Source organism: Gouania willdenowi, chromosome 10 (genome assembly GCF_900634775.1).
Source record: "Gouania willdenowi chromosome 10, fGouWil2.1, whole genome shotgun sequence".
Lineage (NCBI taxonomy): Eukaryota > Metazoa > Chordata > Actinopteri > Blenniiformes > Gobiesocidae > Gouania > Gouania willdenowi.
Window position 1 is genome coordinate 39,262,935 of NC_041053.1, and position 17,734 is coordinate 39,280,668.

Sequence of the window (17,734 nt, forward strand, 5' to 3'; positions counted from 1 at the left end):
TCAGCATCTGAAGGAGATTTTCAGCAGATATTTGTCGATCATGTCAGTTTTTATTACGACGATGAAAAACGACCACCAGTCTTTTGAGTTTCATGAAGACAAATTACCCTCATGCACAAACGCACATATTGACTGACAGTCGTTTTCATGCCCTCACAATGAACTTCCTGTTTCACCACCAATGGCCTTTGGGCAACAAGACATTTTTCAGCTCAGGATACATTTACAGGAGCTAAATTCAGTCATTTTTAATTTCCCCATACATAAATCAGGTAAAGTGTTTATTATTTACGTCACGTTTGTTCATACAATCATCTGCCTGCATGTGTGGCAGCCAGGGTTGGAGGTCAATTACATTTTCCAATTACAATTACGTCTTAAATCATCCACGTTCAATCACCAGTCAATTACGATTACGGTGACCAGCATTTTTTCCAATTCCAATAAGATAGCAATTATTATTATTTTCCCCCTGAAAGTCAATTACACATGCATTCTCAATTACAATTAATCACACTTACTGTGCTTGAAATAAATAACCCCCAAAATTGTAGCATAAGCTTTCTGTTAGCATCTCTTATGATAACGGGTTGGTTTTGACCCATGTCTTAAATCAAGTGTAAAATACACTAAAAATGATAACTATCATCCAATTTGTTTTTAATATCTTGGTTTCCTTGTTTGGCTTCTTTATTCTTGAAAACATTGGTATTCATATTTTTGGTGTGGGTCAGTCAGAAAAGTTGATATGAAACATATTTTAATCATTTTTAACTACATACTGTATGTGTAAGCCATAGAAATGTAAAATGGTTCCATAATTTTGGTAGAATTTCCGTGAAATTCCTTAAAAATTTCCTTAGAATCACAGTTACAAAGTAAATTGTCTAAACGCATTTGCAGCAACAGATTTTTTTCAATTATACAATTACAATTGTAATTTACCCCAACCCTGGTGACAGCCATTTGTGTTTATGAAATATGTGGCCTTCCTTCACTGCAAAAGCTTTGAATGTTAAACTTTATTAAGAAATGACAGTTTTCATCTGAAATATTTGTATTGATTTAAGACGTTCACCTTTTTATTTGTGACGCCTGTTTTTTTCTTTATTCAGTAGAAAACTGTGATGAAAGGCTGTGATTTGACCCGTTGTGGGGGGGAAACCCCCTCACGGGAGCTTTTCCTTGTGTTTGTCCGTCACCTCATCCATTTTAATTTGTCGTTCTGTGAACCCAGGCAAAACTTGTGATTCCATCATCAATCACTGTGAGTGTAACCCATGTTTTAATGGCGGCTCCTGTCACAATCGGGTGGATGGATATTTCTGTCATTGTTCATTTGGTAAGTAATAGTGGGAAACTGTCAAGGTATCAAGGAGGAGGCGAGAGTGGATTCAACAGCAACAAGCTGTTTTTTCTATTCCTAAACCCTGATTTCTTCAGCAAATGTGAGCACGACTGTCCTTTCATTTAGTTTGTCATGTTTTGCATGGCTTTTCTCATAAATCACATCCATGTTAAACAAATCAAAAGGAAATTGTTGCCATTTCAAGGATTTCGTCGTAAGATTATAATTACGCAGCGGTAGAAAATACTATGTTGTTGCTAAATGTAGAACTTGTAATGATAATAATAATGTGTGGTGAGTTTAATTTACAGATATTTATGTCAGAGCAGGGATTGTGAATCACTCACTGGTTTCCTCCCTCCGTCTGTTTTTATCTTCAGGGGTTTTCGGCAAACATTGCGAGCTGAACAGCTACGGCTTTGAGGAGCTTTCCTACATGGAGTTTCCGTCTCTGGATCCCAACAATAACTACATATATATCAAGTTTGCTACCCTGCAAAGTGACGCGCTGCTCATGTACAACCACGACAACCAGACGGGAGACAAGGCGGAGTTTTTGGCTTTGGAGATCATTGAAGGACAGATGCGCTTCTCCTTTAACTTGGGGAGCGGGACGTACAAACTGATGACCATGATGAAGGTTTCGGACGGAGATTTCCACACCGTCATTGCAAGAAGGGCTGGAATGGTAAGATATAAAAAACACACACACACACAATTACAGGAAAATAGAGGACAACAAAAATAAAGGAAAACATATATATAAATACACAAAATCGTTTAAAAATCTAGATTACATCAAAATTGTGGAAAAATGTACAAAATGACTCCAAAAAACTTACAATAAAATACACAAAACACAACAAAAATACGCAAAAACAACTGGGAAATTTACAAAATGACAACGAAAACATTAAAAACAAGAAAAGAAGAGCGCAGACCTCTGCCAAGCAGCTCATTTCCACCCATATTGTGATTCTCATCCTATGTTGTAATCCTACATTGATTTTATATACACTATTAGATTCATTGATAATCAAAACATGTAAAAACAACAACCAAAATGCACAAAATTGTTCAAAAACCTGTGAAACTACCTATGATTACATAAATGTAAGGGAAAAATTTACAAAATGACAACATAAATGCATAGAATGACTCCCAAAACATTAAAAATTACAGAAAAATACACAAAACACATAAAATACACAAAAATAACTGGAGAATTTACAAAACAACAACAAAATACAAAGAATTACAGAAAAATACAAAAATGAAATTTAAAAACAACAACAGAAATGCAAAGAAATGACTAAGATTACAGAAAAATAACAGAAAAATGTACGAAATGATGACAAAAATGCACAAAATGACTTCCAAAACATTGAAAATTACAGAAAAATACATAAAACACAACAAAAATATGCAAAAATAACAACAAAAATGTTCAAAATGATAGAAAAAATAGACAAGGACAAAAAAAGAACAAATAATATACTGAAAAATACAAAAAGACAACAAACATAAAAAACATAAAAACGACAACATTGCAAAAAGAAAAATCTGTCAAAATGACAATGTTTACATAAAAATAATGGAGAAATGCACTAAATCACTTTAAAAACATACAAAATCACAGTAAAATAATGACATTGTTTTGGATAAAAACTATTCAAGATAAATTAATTCAAATGTAAAGGTTTGTCCTGATGGTGGAGCTTTGTTATGTATTCAGCAAATAAAGTGTTTGAGACAAAAACGTTAGAGGCAAATATCCCTGGGGTCAGATTGAACCTAAGGGTAAATTGTATTGGTAATATTTGAGGACAATAGGAGGGTTAAAGTTATAGCTTTTATTGATTTTAGGAGAAATGTAATGTTGAATCCAGATTTAACCTTAAATGTATTGTTCTCTGCATCAGATACAGAATAATTGTATTTTTAAGCTGGTGATTTACCACAACAGGATGCAGAATGGTTATGAAAATGGACATTTTATTCTCCCGTGTTTTGGATGCGAGACCTCTCGCTGCCAGCGATGCAGTGGCAAGGCAAAGATCCAACAACAAACCATCTATAACGTAGATCTTCAGCTAGACTTCAAATCTGTCATTTCCCACCCTGCACGGGGAGTTTCATAGGAAGCTGGTGAAATCATTAAATTGTCAAAGTTTTGAGACGGTGCAGAGTGAAGGGTTGGAAAGCTACACTGTGATTCCATCAACACATGGAGCCCAATGACTGCCATGTAAAGGGTAGGAGAACCCTGAGTGTTTTCTGCATGAAGTGCCAAATCCCTCAGGTGATGTAAAGTCAACCTGAATCAATGTGATTGCACACTTTTCTTTAGTCATTTTGGAGGAAGTTATGATTCAATGTCAAAAGTAGATAAAATAAAACAAGGAAACAATTAATAAGTGCTTAAACAGCATCATAAAAGTGTTACATTTACAGCATTTATCATCAGTGTGTGAGGAATAGTCTGTGTCTAGGACAATCAATACAACAACACTGGGTTTAATTTATGAAAAAAAAAATATTTTAGCAAATGAAACAAGTTTGGTGCAAATATTGTTTCACTGAGTGCAGATTACAGATGTTTAACACATTGATCTTCACTCTTCTGCACATTTTAGCCTTAAAATGGCATCGACGGTCCCTTTAAACTTAATTCAAAAGCACAAATGTACGAAATGACAACAAAAATGCATGAAATGATTTTTAAGAAAAGCATTCAAAATTACCCTAAAAATACACAAAACACTCCAAAAATACACAAAAATAAGGAGGAAATGTATAAAATGCCAACAAAGTTATTCAAAAATCTGTCAAAATGACAAAAATTACATAAAAATATCTGAAAAATGTACAAAATGAATAAAAAAAATATACAATTGCAGGGAAATTCAAAGAGACAACAAAAATAAAAGAAAGAATATAAAAACGACAACAGAAATACACAAAATTGTTACAAAATCTGTGAAAATGACAAGGATTGCATAAAAATAATGGGAAAATGTACAAAAAGACAAGATAAATACACGAAATGACTCCAAAACATGCAAATTTACATAAAAATACACAAGGGGAAAAAAAGATACACAAAAGTAACAGAAAATATATAGAAACGACAACAAAAATACACAAAAAACATGCAAAAATCTGTCAAAATGACAAAGATTTCATGAAAAATAATGGACAATTGTATACAAAGTGTAAGTACACACAAAATGACTCAAAAAGGATACAAAACTACAGTAAAATACATGAGGGAATTATAAAATGTCAACAAAAAAAACACAAACTATTATTTTCTCTCCTATGTTAATGCTCACATTGCTTATTATTCTAAATGTGACATTACTTTTTATTGGCTCCCAACTGGATAAAAGTAGATTTATCTCAGATTTACTGATTAGGATGCACCAGAAGGTTAGCTTAGCATGTTCAATAAAGAAATGCTGTCCTGCCTTTGATCTTAAATAACTTTTTAATGTGTATTTTCAGTGCCTGCAGAACAAATTGATCATCTGTTTTATCAGATCGGAGCATTAGCGTGTCAATAAATGTGTGTGTGTGTGGTGTATGATGTGTGTGTGCAGCTGTAGGGCCTAGCACGTTGGGGTCGTGCCCCCCTATGATTAGTGTCAGAGATCCGGGTCGGTGTGGTCCGTGTTGACTTAAGCTCCAGGAGAGGTGGAGCGTGATTGCCCTGATTTTTCAACACTTTCACACACTTTTCCGGACCGTTTCCTCACCAGCTCATTTCTTTTCCTCCTGGAAGGGTCGGGAATTCCCCAATAGTTCACATCTGGCCAAAAGCTTTCCAGGATAAAGGAAATGTTTGCTGTAATGTTTGAATTTCTTGGTGCCACGTTCAGTTTAAACACAATTTATTTATTTATTTATGTTTTTAAATGGGTAATTTATACTTCTTTGCTCCGTATGATGCCAACGCCACAGAGCTGCAGAGTTTAGTAAAAGACTGACATAATATGGAAGGAATGTTATAGACGTTATCCCTACGGTGCATTTAGTGGAGCTCTAAAAACTAAAAGCTAAAAAAAAGAAAAGAACGTTTCAAATCTACTCTCCATCAAAGGGCTTCGTGATCGTTTCACTATTTCATCATCAAGCCAAAATAAAAGTGCTTCTACTGTAGAATTACAAAATGAAAAGATCTGCTTTGAATTCCAATTGAAAACGTTGGTTCGTTCAGATGCAAATGTTATGAAATAAGATGAAAACTGAGCTGTTAAGTAATATACAGTAATGTGTTAGGGGTGTAACGATTCGTTTTAGCAACGAATCGATTCAAGTCATGATTTGTTGTTGCCGATTCGATTCAAGGATGATATTAATTCATTTAGAACGATTCGATCCGAAGATATTCAGTAACTTTTTAGCCAAAATAATAATGCGTACAGTGTGAGTGACAGAAATCCCTGAATACTGGACGGTACAGATAATATTTCACAGATTCCTGTTGTTTCTCATCTATCAATTAAAGAAGCATAAGGCAGGATGTAGAAATCAGACTTCATAGTGACACCTCGGTGGTTCGTGTAACTGCAGTCATCAGCTAAGCTAGCACGGGGGGCGCGCATCGGCTGTTTGTTTATCACTGGAGCACAGCTGATCCTGTGGATAGAGGATGGACACCCGACCGAACGGGACCCGACGGCACCGGGAGAGTCGGGTTTGGACAGATATTTAGAACTGGTGGTCGGGTTTGGTCACATAGTGTTGTTTGCATGCAGCGTTCTTCATTTCCTGCTGCAGCTGACACGGCTGATCCGTGGTGTATGTAGAATGGAACGAAGGACATTTATAAAGGAACACAGCGGTGAAACATTCCTTTTACTGTACAACAACATGGATTATCTATATCTTTGATACATGGATTATGTAAATAGATCCGATGGGTCTCTTGCGTGCACTGCGCCCCGTTTGTATTGACGGCTTGGAGACTGAAAGAAGCACGGTGGACTAAACTACTGTTTGGCTCCACAGACGTACTCAGAGGCATGTGCACAGGTCTTTCTGTTCCCCTGAACCTCCCTCTGTGTCTAAACTGCAAAGGGTAACGGAACCATAATCCTTGTTTTCATAGTCCAGGATAGTTTATATAGTTTATGTTTCTAAATAATGATGAAAAATGGCACAAACTGCTCCGACCAGTTCAAATTTAACGTTTATTTTTCTCTATAGGCCTCAACCAGACACATTCAGCCTGCACTAAAACAGCAGCCTGTATTCATTAACTGGTACAGTAGCTACAGTAAGCTCAACCTTAGTTTCTAATGCACTGAGCTTCTTTAGTCACACTCTGCTGACATTACTGCAGGTGTTTGTGCTCCATGACTGGGACTGATTCTCCTCCCCTCACGTCCCTCTGAGTGACAAAGCTCGTCGGCGTTAATGTCACACGCATTCCACACCGAAAACACGATTTCCTCCCTGTGCAGGGACTCTTTAAGACGCCGTGACTTTACACTTGTCATTGCTAAAGCGATTCCCATGTGACTAAACATTGGTGGTGGTGTGTTGACGCAGGCGGCCTCGCTGACCGTGGACCTGTGTGGGGACGACCAGGAGCCGGGCTACTGCGCTGTGAGCAACGTGGCCGTGCACACCGACTGGTAAGAAGGACACGTCACATCAAACATCTGCTGCAGATGTAAACACTGAACTACTGTTGATTAATTTCCTTCTTTGTGGTGGGAAAACTCCAGAATTCAGTTCTTATGGATCTCAAAACAGTGGAAAATCATCCTGAACTAAAACATCCTGAAGACATTGAGTTGTGCAAGTTTATGCAAAAACTAAACATTTTTCTGATTTACAAAGATGTTGTTTTAGTTCAGGGTTGTCAAACTCCTTTTAGTTCAGGGGCCAAATATGGACCAGTTTGATCTTAAGTGGGTCGGAGATTTCAAGTGGGGAAAAAAAAAAATAATTCTAAAATCATTGTGCCCTTGTTTTCAAAATCAGTTCAATTCACTTGAACATTTGTTTTTCAGAGGAACTTTTTGGAAATTTTTTGTGCGATATTGCAAGATTTGTAGAAAATTTGAGAGTTCTTTCCACAATTTGGAATTAAAAATGACTACATTCATGTGATATAAATAAAGGAAAATGTAAGCCCCTAAAAATACTGTAGTTTCATTAAATTAGTGAATTTGAGATATCTACAATTTAATTAGTTGGTAATTTACACAATAATGAATGTTTTATGTCTCCTGTGGGCCCAATTGAATGCTCTAAAGGGCCATAATTGGCCCCCTAACCCTGTGACTGCAGGGGGCGACAGTTTCAACTCTGCGTTTCATAGCAGACAATGAAGCAGAGAAGAAGAGCTTCCCTAAGGGACCTTTAGGCTGTGATGGAAATGGCACTCTCTGTACTTTGCACTACAAACTCAATGAGTATATACTGTCTACTTTATACTATTAATATGATTAGGATGATGAGCGTTCCTACTGAAGTATAATTCCAAGTTTCCCAAGATGCATTTGGAACCTACAACGTTAAAAACCTTGTTCACACTGAGGCAAAATATCGCTGTTGATTCTCCACCTTTACTTTGAAAGTTCTGAAAACATTTGAAGTGAGAAAGTGACCAAGTAGAATATCAACATGTGCTCATTTGATCCATAAAACTCACGTAAACACATTTTATTCTGACACTTTGGAGATTTTCAGAGACCCTCCATTGTGCTCCTGACAAAACTTCCATTTAACTTCAAAATAAGAGCCCTCTTTACAAAAGTGTTACAAAAACTAATGGAGGACGGGAAGAGATGCTTTTATTTTGGTGGATTTTTGATTTTTATCTTGAAGCTGGTCCCAGGACCATTTTACATTCCGCAATGCATCATGGGACGGTTGAGTATGACTAGTGTACCCACCGTGCATACTTAAAACAATATTTTCATACTGTCTAATGTGAACGCACTACATACTCATTTTGAGTAGTACGTTAGTATGACATTTACAACACAGCCTTTACTCTCCCTTAAACAGTGCGCTGACACGCTCTGGTGGCTTTAGTCAGCGAGTAAATCACAGACTGTTGAAGACACACAAACTCTGAGGATAGAAGGACTCCCACTATGTTTAAAAACATAATAAAATGAATATGATGCATAATAATATGTTTTGTTAGGCTTATATCTACTGATAAGTACATTTAACAGTGAAGGATCCAAGTTGTCTTTGTCAAATGATGCACCCCCCCCCACCCCCCCCGTGGGGTCTGCATGTTTTGTGTGTGTTTTGTAAAAAGAAAAGCATGTGTGTTAAAAGACATTTGGCAGAATAAGTGTGTGTGTGTGTGTGTTTGATTTACTTCATACGCTTAAATGCATTTCTTAGCACAAATATGACAAACTCAAGGTCCGGGGGCCAAATCCGGCCCGTAGGAGAAAAAAAAAATCAGTGTGCAAATTACTAATAATTTATTATTCCAAGACTACACTGTTTCTTAAATTATTCCATAAAATCTTGCAAAATTAAATAAAAATTGGTTAAAAAAAATCAAAAATCAAAGGACATTCAAGTATCTGTCACTTATTGCCAAAGATATTGTTGATGCCTTCCATACTTTGTTTAATTTATAACTGGAAGTGCAAACTTGGGCATATTAATGTTGAAATTGTTAGTTTTCCCGCCAAAAACCTGTGGCCCACTTGTGATAGAACTGGTGCGTATTTGGCCCCAGAACTAAAATGAGTTTGACACCCCTGTCTTAGCGTGTGAACATCTATGGCTTTCTCTCATCAGCGTGTGTGTGTGTGTGTGTGTGTGTGCGTGTGTGTGCGTGTGTGTGCGTGTGTGTGTGTGTGTGTGTGTGTGTGTGTGTGTGTGTGTGTGTGTGCGTGTGCGTGTGTGTGTGTGCAGGATCCTGGACGTGCAGCCTAACCTTCTCTCGGTGGGAGGGGTCAGGTCCATAGACCCCCTCCTGCACCGGCGCGGTCAGGTCGCCACCCACGACTTTGTCGGCTGCATCATGGAGTTTGCCGTCAACGGGCGTCCCCTGGAGCCCAGCCAGGCTCTGACATCACACGGCATCCTGGACAGGTCTGTAGCTCCGCCTCCTCCTTCACTCTCGCTGCGGGATGTCTGTTCACACTCTCGGACCCCCCCCAGAGACTTGTTCAAAGGTGGCTTTTTTTAATCCAAATGGAGGAGTTTTGATGAGGGAGAACGATTACAGAATTCCAGAGGATTTTCTTTTGCTCTGAATAGCGAGGCGAGGACGGAGCTTTTAATATGCAAATGCTCCTGGTCTCTTCATGAGCTTTTTATGGGCGGGACAGGGAGAGACATTTTTCGTGCACGTGTCGACCCCCCACACCCCTTGGCTCCTGCCTGAATAACTATGGTTACATTATGTTTTTTAATTTGAAATTAAAGTATTCTGCTTTGTGTTTACCTGGAAATAGTAATTCCAAATTGAGGTTTACATGGAAAATAGGTTTATTTGCCATTATTCAATTCCGCTTTAGATCTGGGGGTTGGGAAGGCTTCTGATTGGACAGGGGGAACGAGACGTATCACGTCTATCGGGAAAAAACACAAAACAAACATTTTTTTTTTCAGCTATAACACAGAAAACCACATAACAACTATTTTTACTTGCATTTGGATGTAGTTTTGAAGCAGCAGCTCGACGATAACATATTGTTTCACTTTCGTCAGCTGAACAGGAGAAAGAGATTGGACCTAACTCGGAAAACAGTAACCGGGAATACGTATTTGCTCCCTGGTGAAGATAGTAGCTCTAACAACTGGTACGATGATAAACTTGGTGATATTGCAGCCTGTGCAGCAGAACGGAGACGCATGTACTCCGTCTCCGCTTAAATAAAGAGTCTCGCTCCAATCCAACACTTGCTTCAAGCGGCCATCTTGGATTATGTCGTCACCAGCACGTCATCAACAGGACGAGCATGCGCAGAACGATCGGATTTAATTTAAAGCAGAATTAAATGTATACAACACGTGCCAAACTCAAGGCCCAGGGGCCAAATCTGACCCTTTAAAGCTCCCAATTCGGCCCACAGAAGAAAGTAAAAATGACAGACTCATTGTGTAAATCACCAACTAATCTCCAAATAGACACATTCAATGAAAATGCACATTTTTTTCCAGGGCTCACAGTTATCCAATACTTATATTGCATGATGGCAGTCATTTTTAATCTGTAATTATTGTAAACAGTCTCAATTTTTCTAAAATACGACAATTTTTCCAAAATACGACAATTTTCCTCAAATTATTTTCCAAATTTCTCCATATTAAATAAAAATTGGTCACAAAATCTTGGAAATGTAAGATCCTGAATGCACTGCAGGATCTGTCCCTTAAAGCAAAGATATTGTTGTGTGCCTTACATACTTTAAATACTATGATACGAAGTGCAAACTAGGGCTAAAGTGTGGCCCACCTGAGATTAAACTGGTCCGTAATCGACCCCTGAACCAAAATGAGTTTGACACCCCTGGTATTTAAGATCAAGGAAATATTCAGTTTGGAATTAAAATCTGAATAAACCAACCACTTAATTCAGACTTAGGTTTAATTCAAAATGGCCGTGTGTGTGTGTGTGTAGATGCCCAAGGCTGGAGGGAGCGTGCACAGCCAGCCCCTGCAGACACGGGGGCACCTGTCTGGACCGCTGGTCCTGGCAACAGTGTCAGTGCGTGGACGGATTCACTGGAAGATACTGTGAGAAATGTGAGTGTTTGAAAAGCTGAGGTTTGAGGGGATTATTTAGTCATGATTAGTTATGATTGCTCTCACATGATGAGTCATCACACACTGCCTCAGAGAACCAAACGCGTTTGTTGTGCAGACATGACAGCGGACACCGCCCTGGCCCTGGACGGCACCGGCCGCCTGGACTACACCCTGAAGCAGGCGCCCAAACGGGACGCCATGCTCAGAAAGTCTGTGCAGGGCGTGACCTCTGACCCCACGGCTCCCAGCAGCCTGGAGGTGAAGTTCAGGACACGCAGCAAGAGCGGGACGTTGCTGCACGTGCAGGAGAGCAGCAATTACACCACGGTCAAGGTACGAGAGTAGATGTCTGGGTAACTGACGGCCACAAAGTAAATGCACAAAATGACTCCAGACGCACACAAAAAAAATAAATAAAATAGCAAAAATGACTCCACAATACCAAAAATACACAAAATAAATCCCAAAACACACAAAGCAAACACAGAAACACACGAAATGAGATAAAAATTAATGTTCTGATTATTTACATGGATAAAATCTGTGCACTTAGTTCCTGGTGAAATAGCGTCCATTTCCAGACTATTCCAAGCAACAGCTAAAAGACTGAACATGTCCTGTCTATCTTTTTATGTCTATAGTTAAAACTACTTGACTACGTGATAGCTGTGGTGTGCAGATATGTATTCAGTAAAAAAGAAACCAAAGCTTAAACCCAAAGAAATTGCAGGTAAATAAATCCTTTCTGTCGTTTTTTTTTTTTTCCTTTCCTCTCCTTCGCCTCAGGCAGCTGCACGTTCATCTATCCTCGATTTTATGTTCATACACGCCTCCACACACTCACCACCGTTAACCATTTCACACACTTCCCCACTTTGTTTTAAAGCTCCAAACTGCTCGTCTTATCTCTATCACAACTTCATAAACAGTGTTAAAACCATAAAGATAAGCAGACGGGAACGCACTGGTCTGTACTTACTGTACATGTGTTGAAGGGGGAGAAATATGAAATTTGAGATGTACAAAAACAAATAGATGATAGGTTTTCCAGCTGTGGAGTTTTCCAAATTGTCTGGCTTTGGGGACGTTCAGTTTTTCCCATTCCAAACCAATTTGTCCGGAAGCTGCTTATCATTGCTGATTTTGGGGAGATTATGAGATTACCATACGCAGTGGAAGCCACAATTCTGTTCATCACGCAGTCAGACTCTCTTTCACCTCCTTCTCCTTCCAATGAGCGCGTGTACACACACTGCAGTGATATAAGTTACATGCACGGGTCACGAAAAACACGAGGAAACGTTTCATTTCAAGGTTTTTCTCTGCCCTAAACAGCAGCCGATAAAAATCAATGAATGGTGCTGATTCATGCTAAAACATCAGCTAAAAACGTATTGCACTTAAATAAAGACTTTGTAGATAATCGAATAATGACTTTAAAATGTCAGTCACATGAACTACCAAGTTGAAGATTGTTTAAATGATGTGAACATTTGTTTCCAATGTTTCTTCTCCAATTAAAACCCAAAGTCAGGCTGATCCAGTACAAATCATATGTGTGACATTTATTAAAATATGCTCCTCAGCCTCTTCATAAGTGCTTTCAAACTGGCTATTACTGGATAATAATGACTGTCAGTTTCTGACAATTATTAAGATTTCCAATTATTATGCAACAAGTCACAACCATTGTTAGTTCCTTCAATAAGAACTTAACTATTACTTTACTGATTACCAAAATAAAAATGTCCATCTACTCCAAAAACACACAAAACTAGTACAAGAATGAACAAAACGACACCAGTAATACACAAAAGTACTCCAAATAACACAAAACAACAACAAAAATACTCAAAATGACTCAAAAAAATATACAAAATTACTAAAAGTGACAACAAAAGTACACATAAAGACAAGAAAAACACAAAAAATTACTCCGTTAACCCACAGTACTAACAAACAAGCAAGACAACAACAGAAATACACAAAAATTACTCCAAAAAATGCTAAATGACAGAAAAAATTTACATTTTACAGGAAAAATACATAAAAGGACTACACAAAGGCACAAAGTGCCATCATAACAAGCAAGACAACAACAAAAGTACAAAAAAAGACAAGAAAAACACACAAAATGACTATAAAAATGTTTTTTTCTGTCTTGTGTTAACGCTCAGATTGGTCATTATTCTAAATGCTCACATGAACGTTGATAACACGTTCCTCTGTTTTATTCCCACAGCTGAGGAACGGCAACGTCCACTACATCTCTGATGCAGGCGTCGGTGGGAAGGTGGAGCGGACGCTGGGAGACGTTGTGATGTCAGACGGCCAGTGGCACACGCTGTGGCTGCTGAAGAACGGCTCGGCCACGCTGGTGCAGGTGGACGGGGGCCATCCTCGCATCATCCAGCACCCCACGCAGGACTTCGGCGGCCTGGGGGTTTTAACGTTGTCACTGGGTGGGATTCCACCCGGACCGGCTCAGCAGAAAACAGGAGCGGGTAAGATCTACTGGCCGAGAACTAGTGGTAATCTGAATGCATAAGTATAAGTTAATTCCTGGTAACACTTTACTCTGATTTTTATACATAAGGCTGACATTACACTGTCATTATCTGCAGTGATGGGCAGTTTTTGTTACTTTTCCCAATTAATGAGTACAGTAAGGGATTATAATTGAAGAAACAGTAATTAGATTACATTTATTTTCCCACAAGCAGGCTGTTACTGCGTTATTTTACTAAATCAAACCGTCTCGCTACTGTTTGTTGAGTATCTAGCGTTTTATAGCGCATTACAACCACCGTAGTCTCAAGCCAATGGCGTGAGCGGCGCGACATCATTGGTAAACAACATACGAAAATGGAACAGCTTGGAAGTACCGACATGACTTTGACTTTAGCGTCTGCTGTTCACTCAAGCCAGCAGAGGAATGTAAAAGTGATGGATTTAGCCCCAGATCAACAACCATCTCCTGCTAAACAGGTGAAAATAGATTTGCCATATTCCATGGTAGATTACGAATTACTCCATTGCATCGTAAAAAAAATACCGGCCAAAAATGGCGTCAAGCTGCCACAGAGAAAGTCAGAAATATAAGTTAATAGAAAAAATAGTTGTTTTATTTTTATTAAAATTTGGTGGAATGTTCTGTAAATAAGTTTAAATGTTCAACAATTTTCTTCTAGGCAGAAACTGTTGCACTGATTTTTTTGCTTGACGCAATGTGCATAGTGTCAAAAAAAATTGAATTAAACAAGATTTTTGATTCATTTGATAATTTTTGCATCACATATTTGAAAAGTAACTTAATTATATAAAGTAAAGTAATCATTAAAGTAACTGGTTTATTTCCTTGGAGGAGTAATCACTAACTAATTACTATTTCCAAGTAACTTGACCAACACTGATTATCTGTCATTGGCATGTATGAGGTGTCATGAAGGCTATTATTAAGTGTCGTTTGCTAAATGATGACATCTTTGGAGCTATGTTGGCATTTTTTGGGTTAAATGAAGGGATCTAGTGGGATTAGGGAGGGTTAGGGATAAATGGCCTATATCATGCTAAATCAACTTTTTGGAGCTTTTTACTTTGTTACAATGTGAATTCCTGATCAAAAACACCCCCAAAGTATTATTGGACTTCTTTCCTGCATCTCTGAGCAATCCTCACTACGCCTGCTCTCTGAGATGCTGCTCCGCCCTCTTCTGGAAAACGAGCAGTCAGACTTTTGTGACATCACAAAAGTCTGAACCGTCCCCTACAGGAAGTGCCTGCTGCCAGCCACACCTCCACAGTGAACATACATGCCCACTCTCTCGAAGCTAAATGGAAGGTACATACACAGAATGTTTTCTTTGCATTTAACCCATGCCTGAGGAGCAGTGGGCAGCAACGGTGTAGAACCAAGGGAGCAGTTCCATTTTTAGTATCTGTTATACCTCGTATCGCCTTTGACTTGATCTGACGTGTTTGTGACACAATGCGACGCATTGTTGGACATAAATGATTAGCACCTTAAATGCACTATTCATGTAGTTAATAGAGATGAGGAGGAGAAGAAAGTGATTTAGCAGCTTAACACTCCGGTGTTTGAAGCAGCTGAATGACTCCGCTGCTGCTGCTGCTGTGATAAACACACAGCCTGAAGCACTGAGACACAATCACAATAGCCGCTTAAATATCCACGTGTTTTAATGTAATGCACAGTTTTTTGGCTGAAAACAATAACAATAGTGTGTGGATAACGAAAGAAAATCGCTTTAGTGATCACTGATCTCCCTCAGAGCGAGTCATGAAGTACAGACACGCCCACTCATAAATATGCATAAGTAGACCCCAAAACATCCAATTTTTAGAGCTGCTCAGAAAGTCACTTTTTGGAGGGCTCAAACTCCAGAAAACAGACGAGTTTGGGAAAATAAACCTCAAATATTATGTTGTTGGTGTTCTTAGAACAAATGGGTGAAAAATAGCATAATACTGGAGCTTTAAAATTAGGGGTTAGGGTAACGAACGACACCTTATTTATGCTAATGACAGGTGTCATGTTATAATATGTCAGCCTTTATTCATAAAACTTGAAGTGTTTCCCCGTCTACTTATCTAAGTCTTATCGGCAAGGCGATACCATCAACTCAAGAATGGATTTAATCGTAAATACGCTTTGACCAAAAAAGGCACCACTACCAATCTATGTCTCAAATAAAGTGAAAAACACTCTTTAATTCCTTTTGGTTTGCATCATCTTCTAAACACACATGCTGGTGTGTTTTTTTTAAGAAAGGGTTTCAACCAAAAAAGTAAAAAAGAAAAAGCACTCTCTTGATGACTCATGCCGTGCAGTTGGAAAACTTTCTGCACATGTACATGACATAGCACGTATGAGCTCCCGAGACTTTATAAATCCACCGCAGACTTCTCTTCTCCAAATGAATTAATTGTCTGCTGCTTGAAGGTGAACCCTGTTTGGTGAGCGTCCAAAAGAACTCTTGAGAAACTCCAGAAATATGTTTCCTTTGTGACGCTGCTGAGATTTACTCGCAAAGAATTTACAGTAGTTGAATAAATGTTGCTTTATCAGAATTTTAATGCCAGGTGTGTATGGACAGAATGACTCGCATTAATTCAATTTGACTTTGTCTTGGAGCAACCGTCCGTGGTGACTTCTGGCGCTTTCACATCTTATTTCCATCATTCCCAGGTTTAAATCTCTGATCAGGTGTCTCTAGGCAAGAACAGAAAACAGAAGTTTTCCAAAGGGATGTAAAGGAATATAGTGAATGTGTGTATGAAGTAGAGGTGAAAACAAACCCAACGCTATCGACTAATACGGTAAAATTGACCAATTTGAATGATTTGTTGACCTCTTCCACACTGGGATAGAGGCATATTTCAAAAACAAAGTCAGCACGCAGATCTGTGGCAGCCTGCCCGTTACCCCGTACTTACCTCTGTGTGTGCGTCTGAACGTTTGTGCTCTGCTGTGTACAAGCTAATGAAAAAACAGGACTGGATTTAATCTGCAGCGGGATAAATTCAATAAAACCAAACTATTTACATCAGCGAGGCACTGCTGTCCGGCAACACACAAAGTTAAAAATTGAATTAGTTACAAACATTTATGGAAGCCAGATGGATCTCTTAAAGCTGCAAAACACACAAGCTATGAAATATGCATTCACTACTATTTTATATTTTCTACAACTGGCAGATGATTGATTTAGTCCATTTGAAAAAAGAAAGTCTTTCCAGAAGGAAATGTCACTGGTGTTTTCTAAGCTTGAATCGATTACAAATCTGATCAAAACAGCTTTAGCTTTAAATGTGGTTTTCACTTTGTGGGAGAAGATGTTTAGCTAAAGGACTTGGAGAGATTTCCTCCACTACAGGCCTGTTTTGTACCCGTTACGGGTCCCAAGGATGAAGGACCACAATAATAAAAGTAGCTGTATAATGCAGGTGAAACAGAAGATTTAGGACACGTCTGTGTTCTGCAGATTGCATCTGCATTTAATAACATACATTAGGGAAGGGCAACTCCATCACAGCGGGGGCCACCAAAATGCGATTGTATCTGTTCCAAGGGCCACATTATCAATATTCATGTCAGCATTTAGAATAATGACTGATCTCAGCATTAATAAAGGATTTTGTCTTTTTTTGTCTTTGTGGTTTTGTTTTTTTTGTCCGTTTTTAGTCATTTTATGTGTTATTGGTATTTGTTGTGTTCTTGTTGTAGTTATGAGTATTTTTCTGTGATTTTCTGCCTTTTTGTTGTCGATTTATGCCTTTTTAAGGTCACTTTTTGTAATTTTGTTGTTGTTTTTCTGTATTTCTCTGTCATTTTGTGCAATTTTGTTCACAGTTGCTCCTCTAAACATGCTCTAAACTTCACCTAACACCTCTAGTGACTTTTACTCACTTCCAACATTCTATAGTGCTCAGTAGGCTTGGCTGGTATCCGCATTTTGATACCATCAAACCTCCTCCCTCTTTTACTGCGATATACAGTATTACTGTGACTAATTAAAAATGATGATATAAGGCTCAGATAGCATCACCAAACGTTTGACTTGTGTCTTCACCATTCAGCTGAATACGAAACACAGATCCAGTTTGTCCGTTCCCATTACT

General features: G+C 38.5%; 1 protein-coding gene across 2 annotated transcripts in view; it reads left to right on the plus strand.

The window, feature by feature from the left end:
- Positions 1-17,734, plus strand: part of fat4 (FAT atypical cadherin 4) — a 152,084-nt gene that overhangs the window by 130,256 nt on the left and 4,094 nt on the right. The window contains exons 10-16 of one of the 2 annotated variants that reach the window (XM_028458895.1): positions 1,238-1,342; positions 1,729-2,036; positions 6,905-6,990; positions 9,251-9,430; positions 10,965-11,089; positions 11,208-11,425; positions 13,335-13,596. In XM_028458895.1, coding sequence (XP_028314696.1) covers positions 1,238-1,342; positions 1,729-2,036; positions 6,905-6,990; positions 9,251-9,430; positions 10,965-11,089; positions 11,208-11,425; positions 13,335-13,596 — 1,284 coding nt within the window. The remainder of the gene's footprint in view (positions 1-1,237; positions 1,343-1,728; positions 2,037-6,904; positions 6,991-9,250; positions 9,431-10,964; positions 11,090-11,207; positions 11,426-13,334; positions 13,597-17,734) is intronic. The other variant, XM_028458896.1, reaches the window with a different exon arrangement.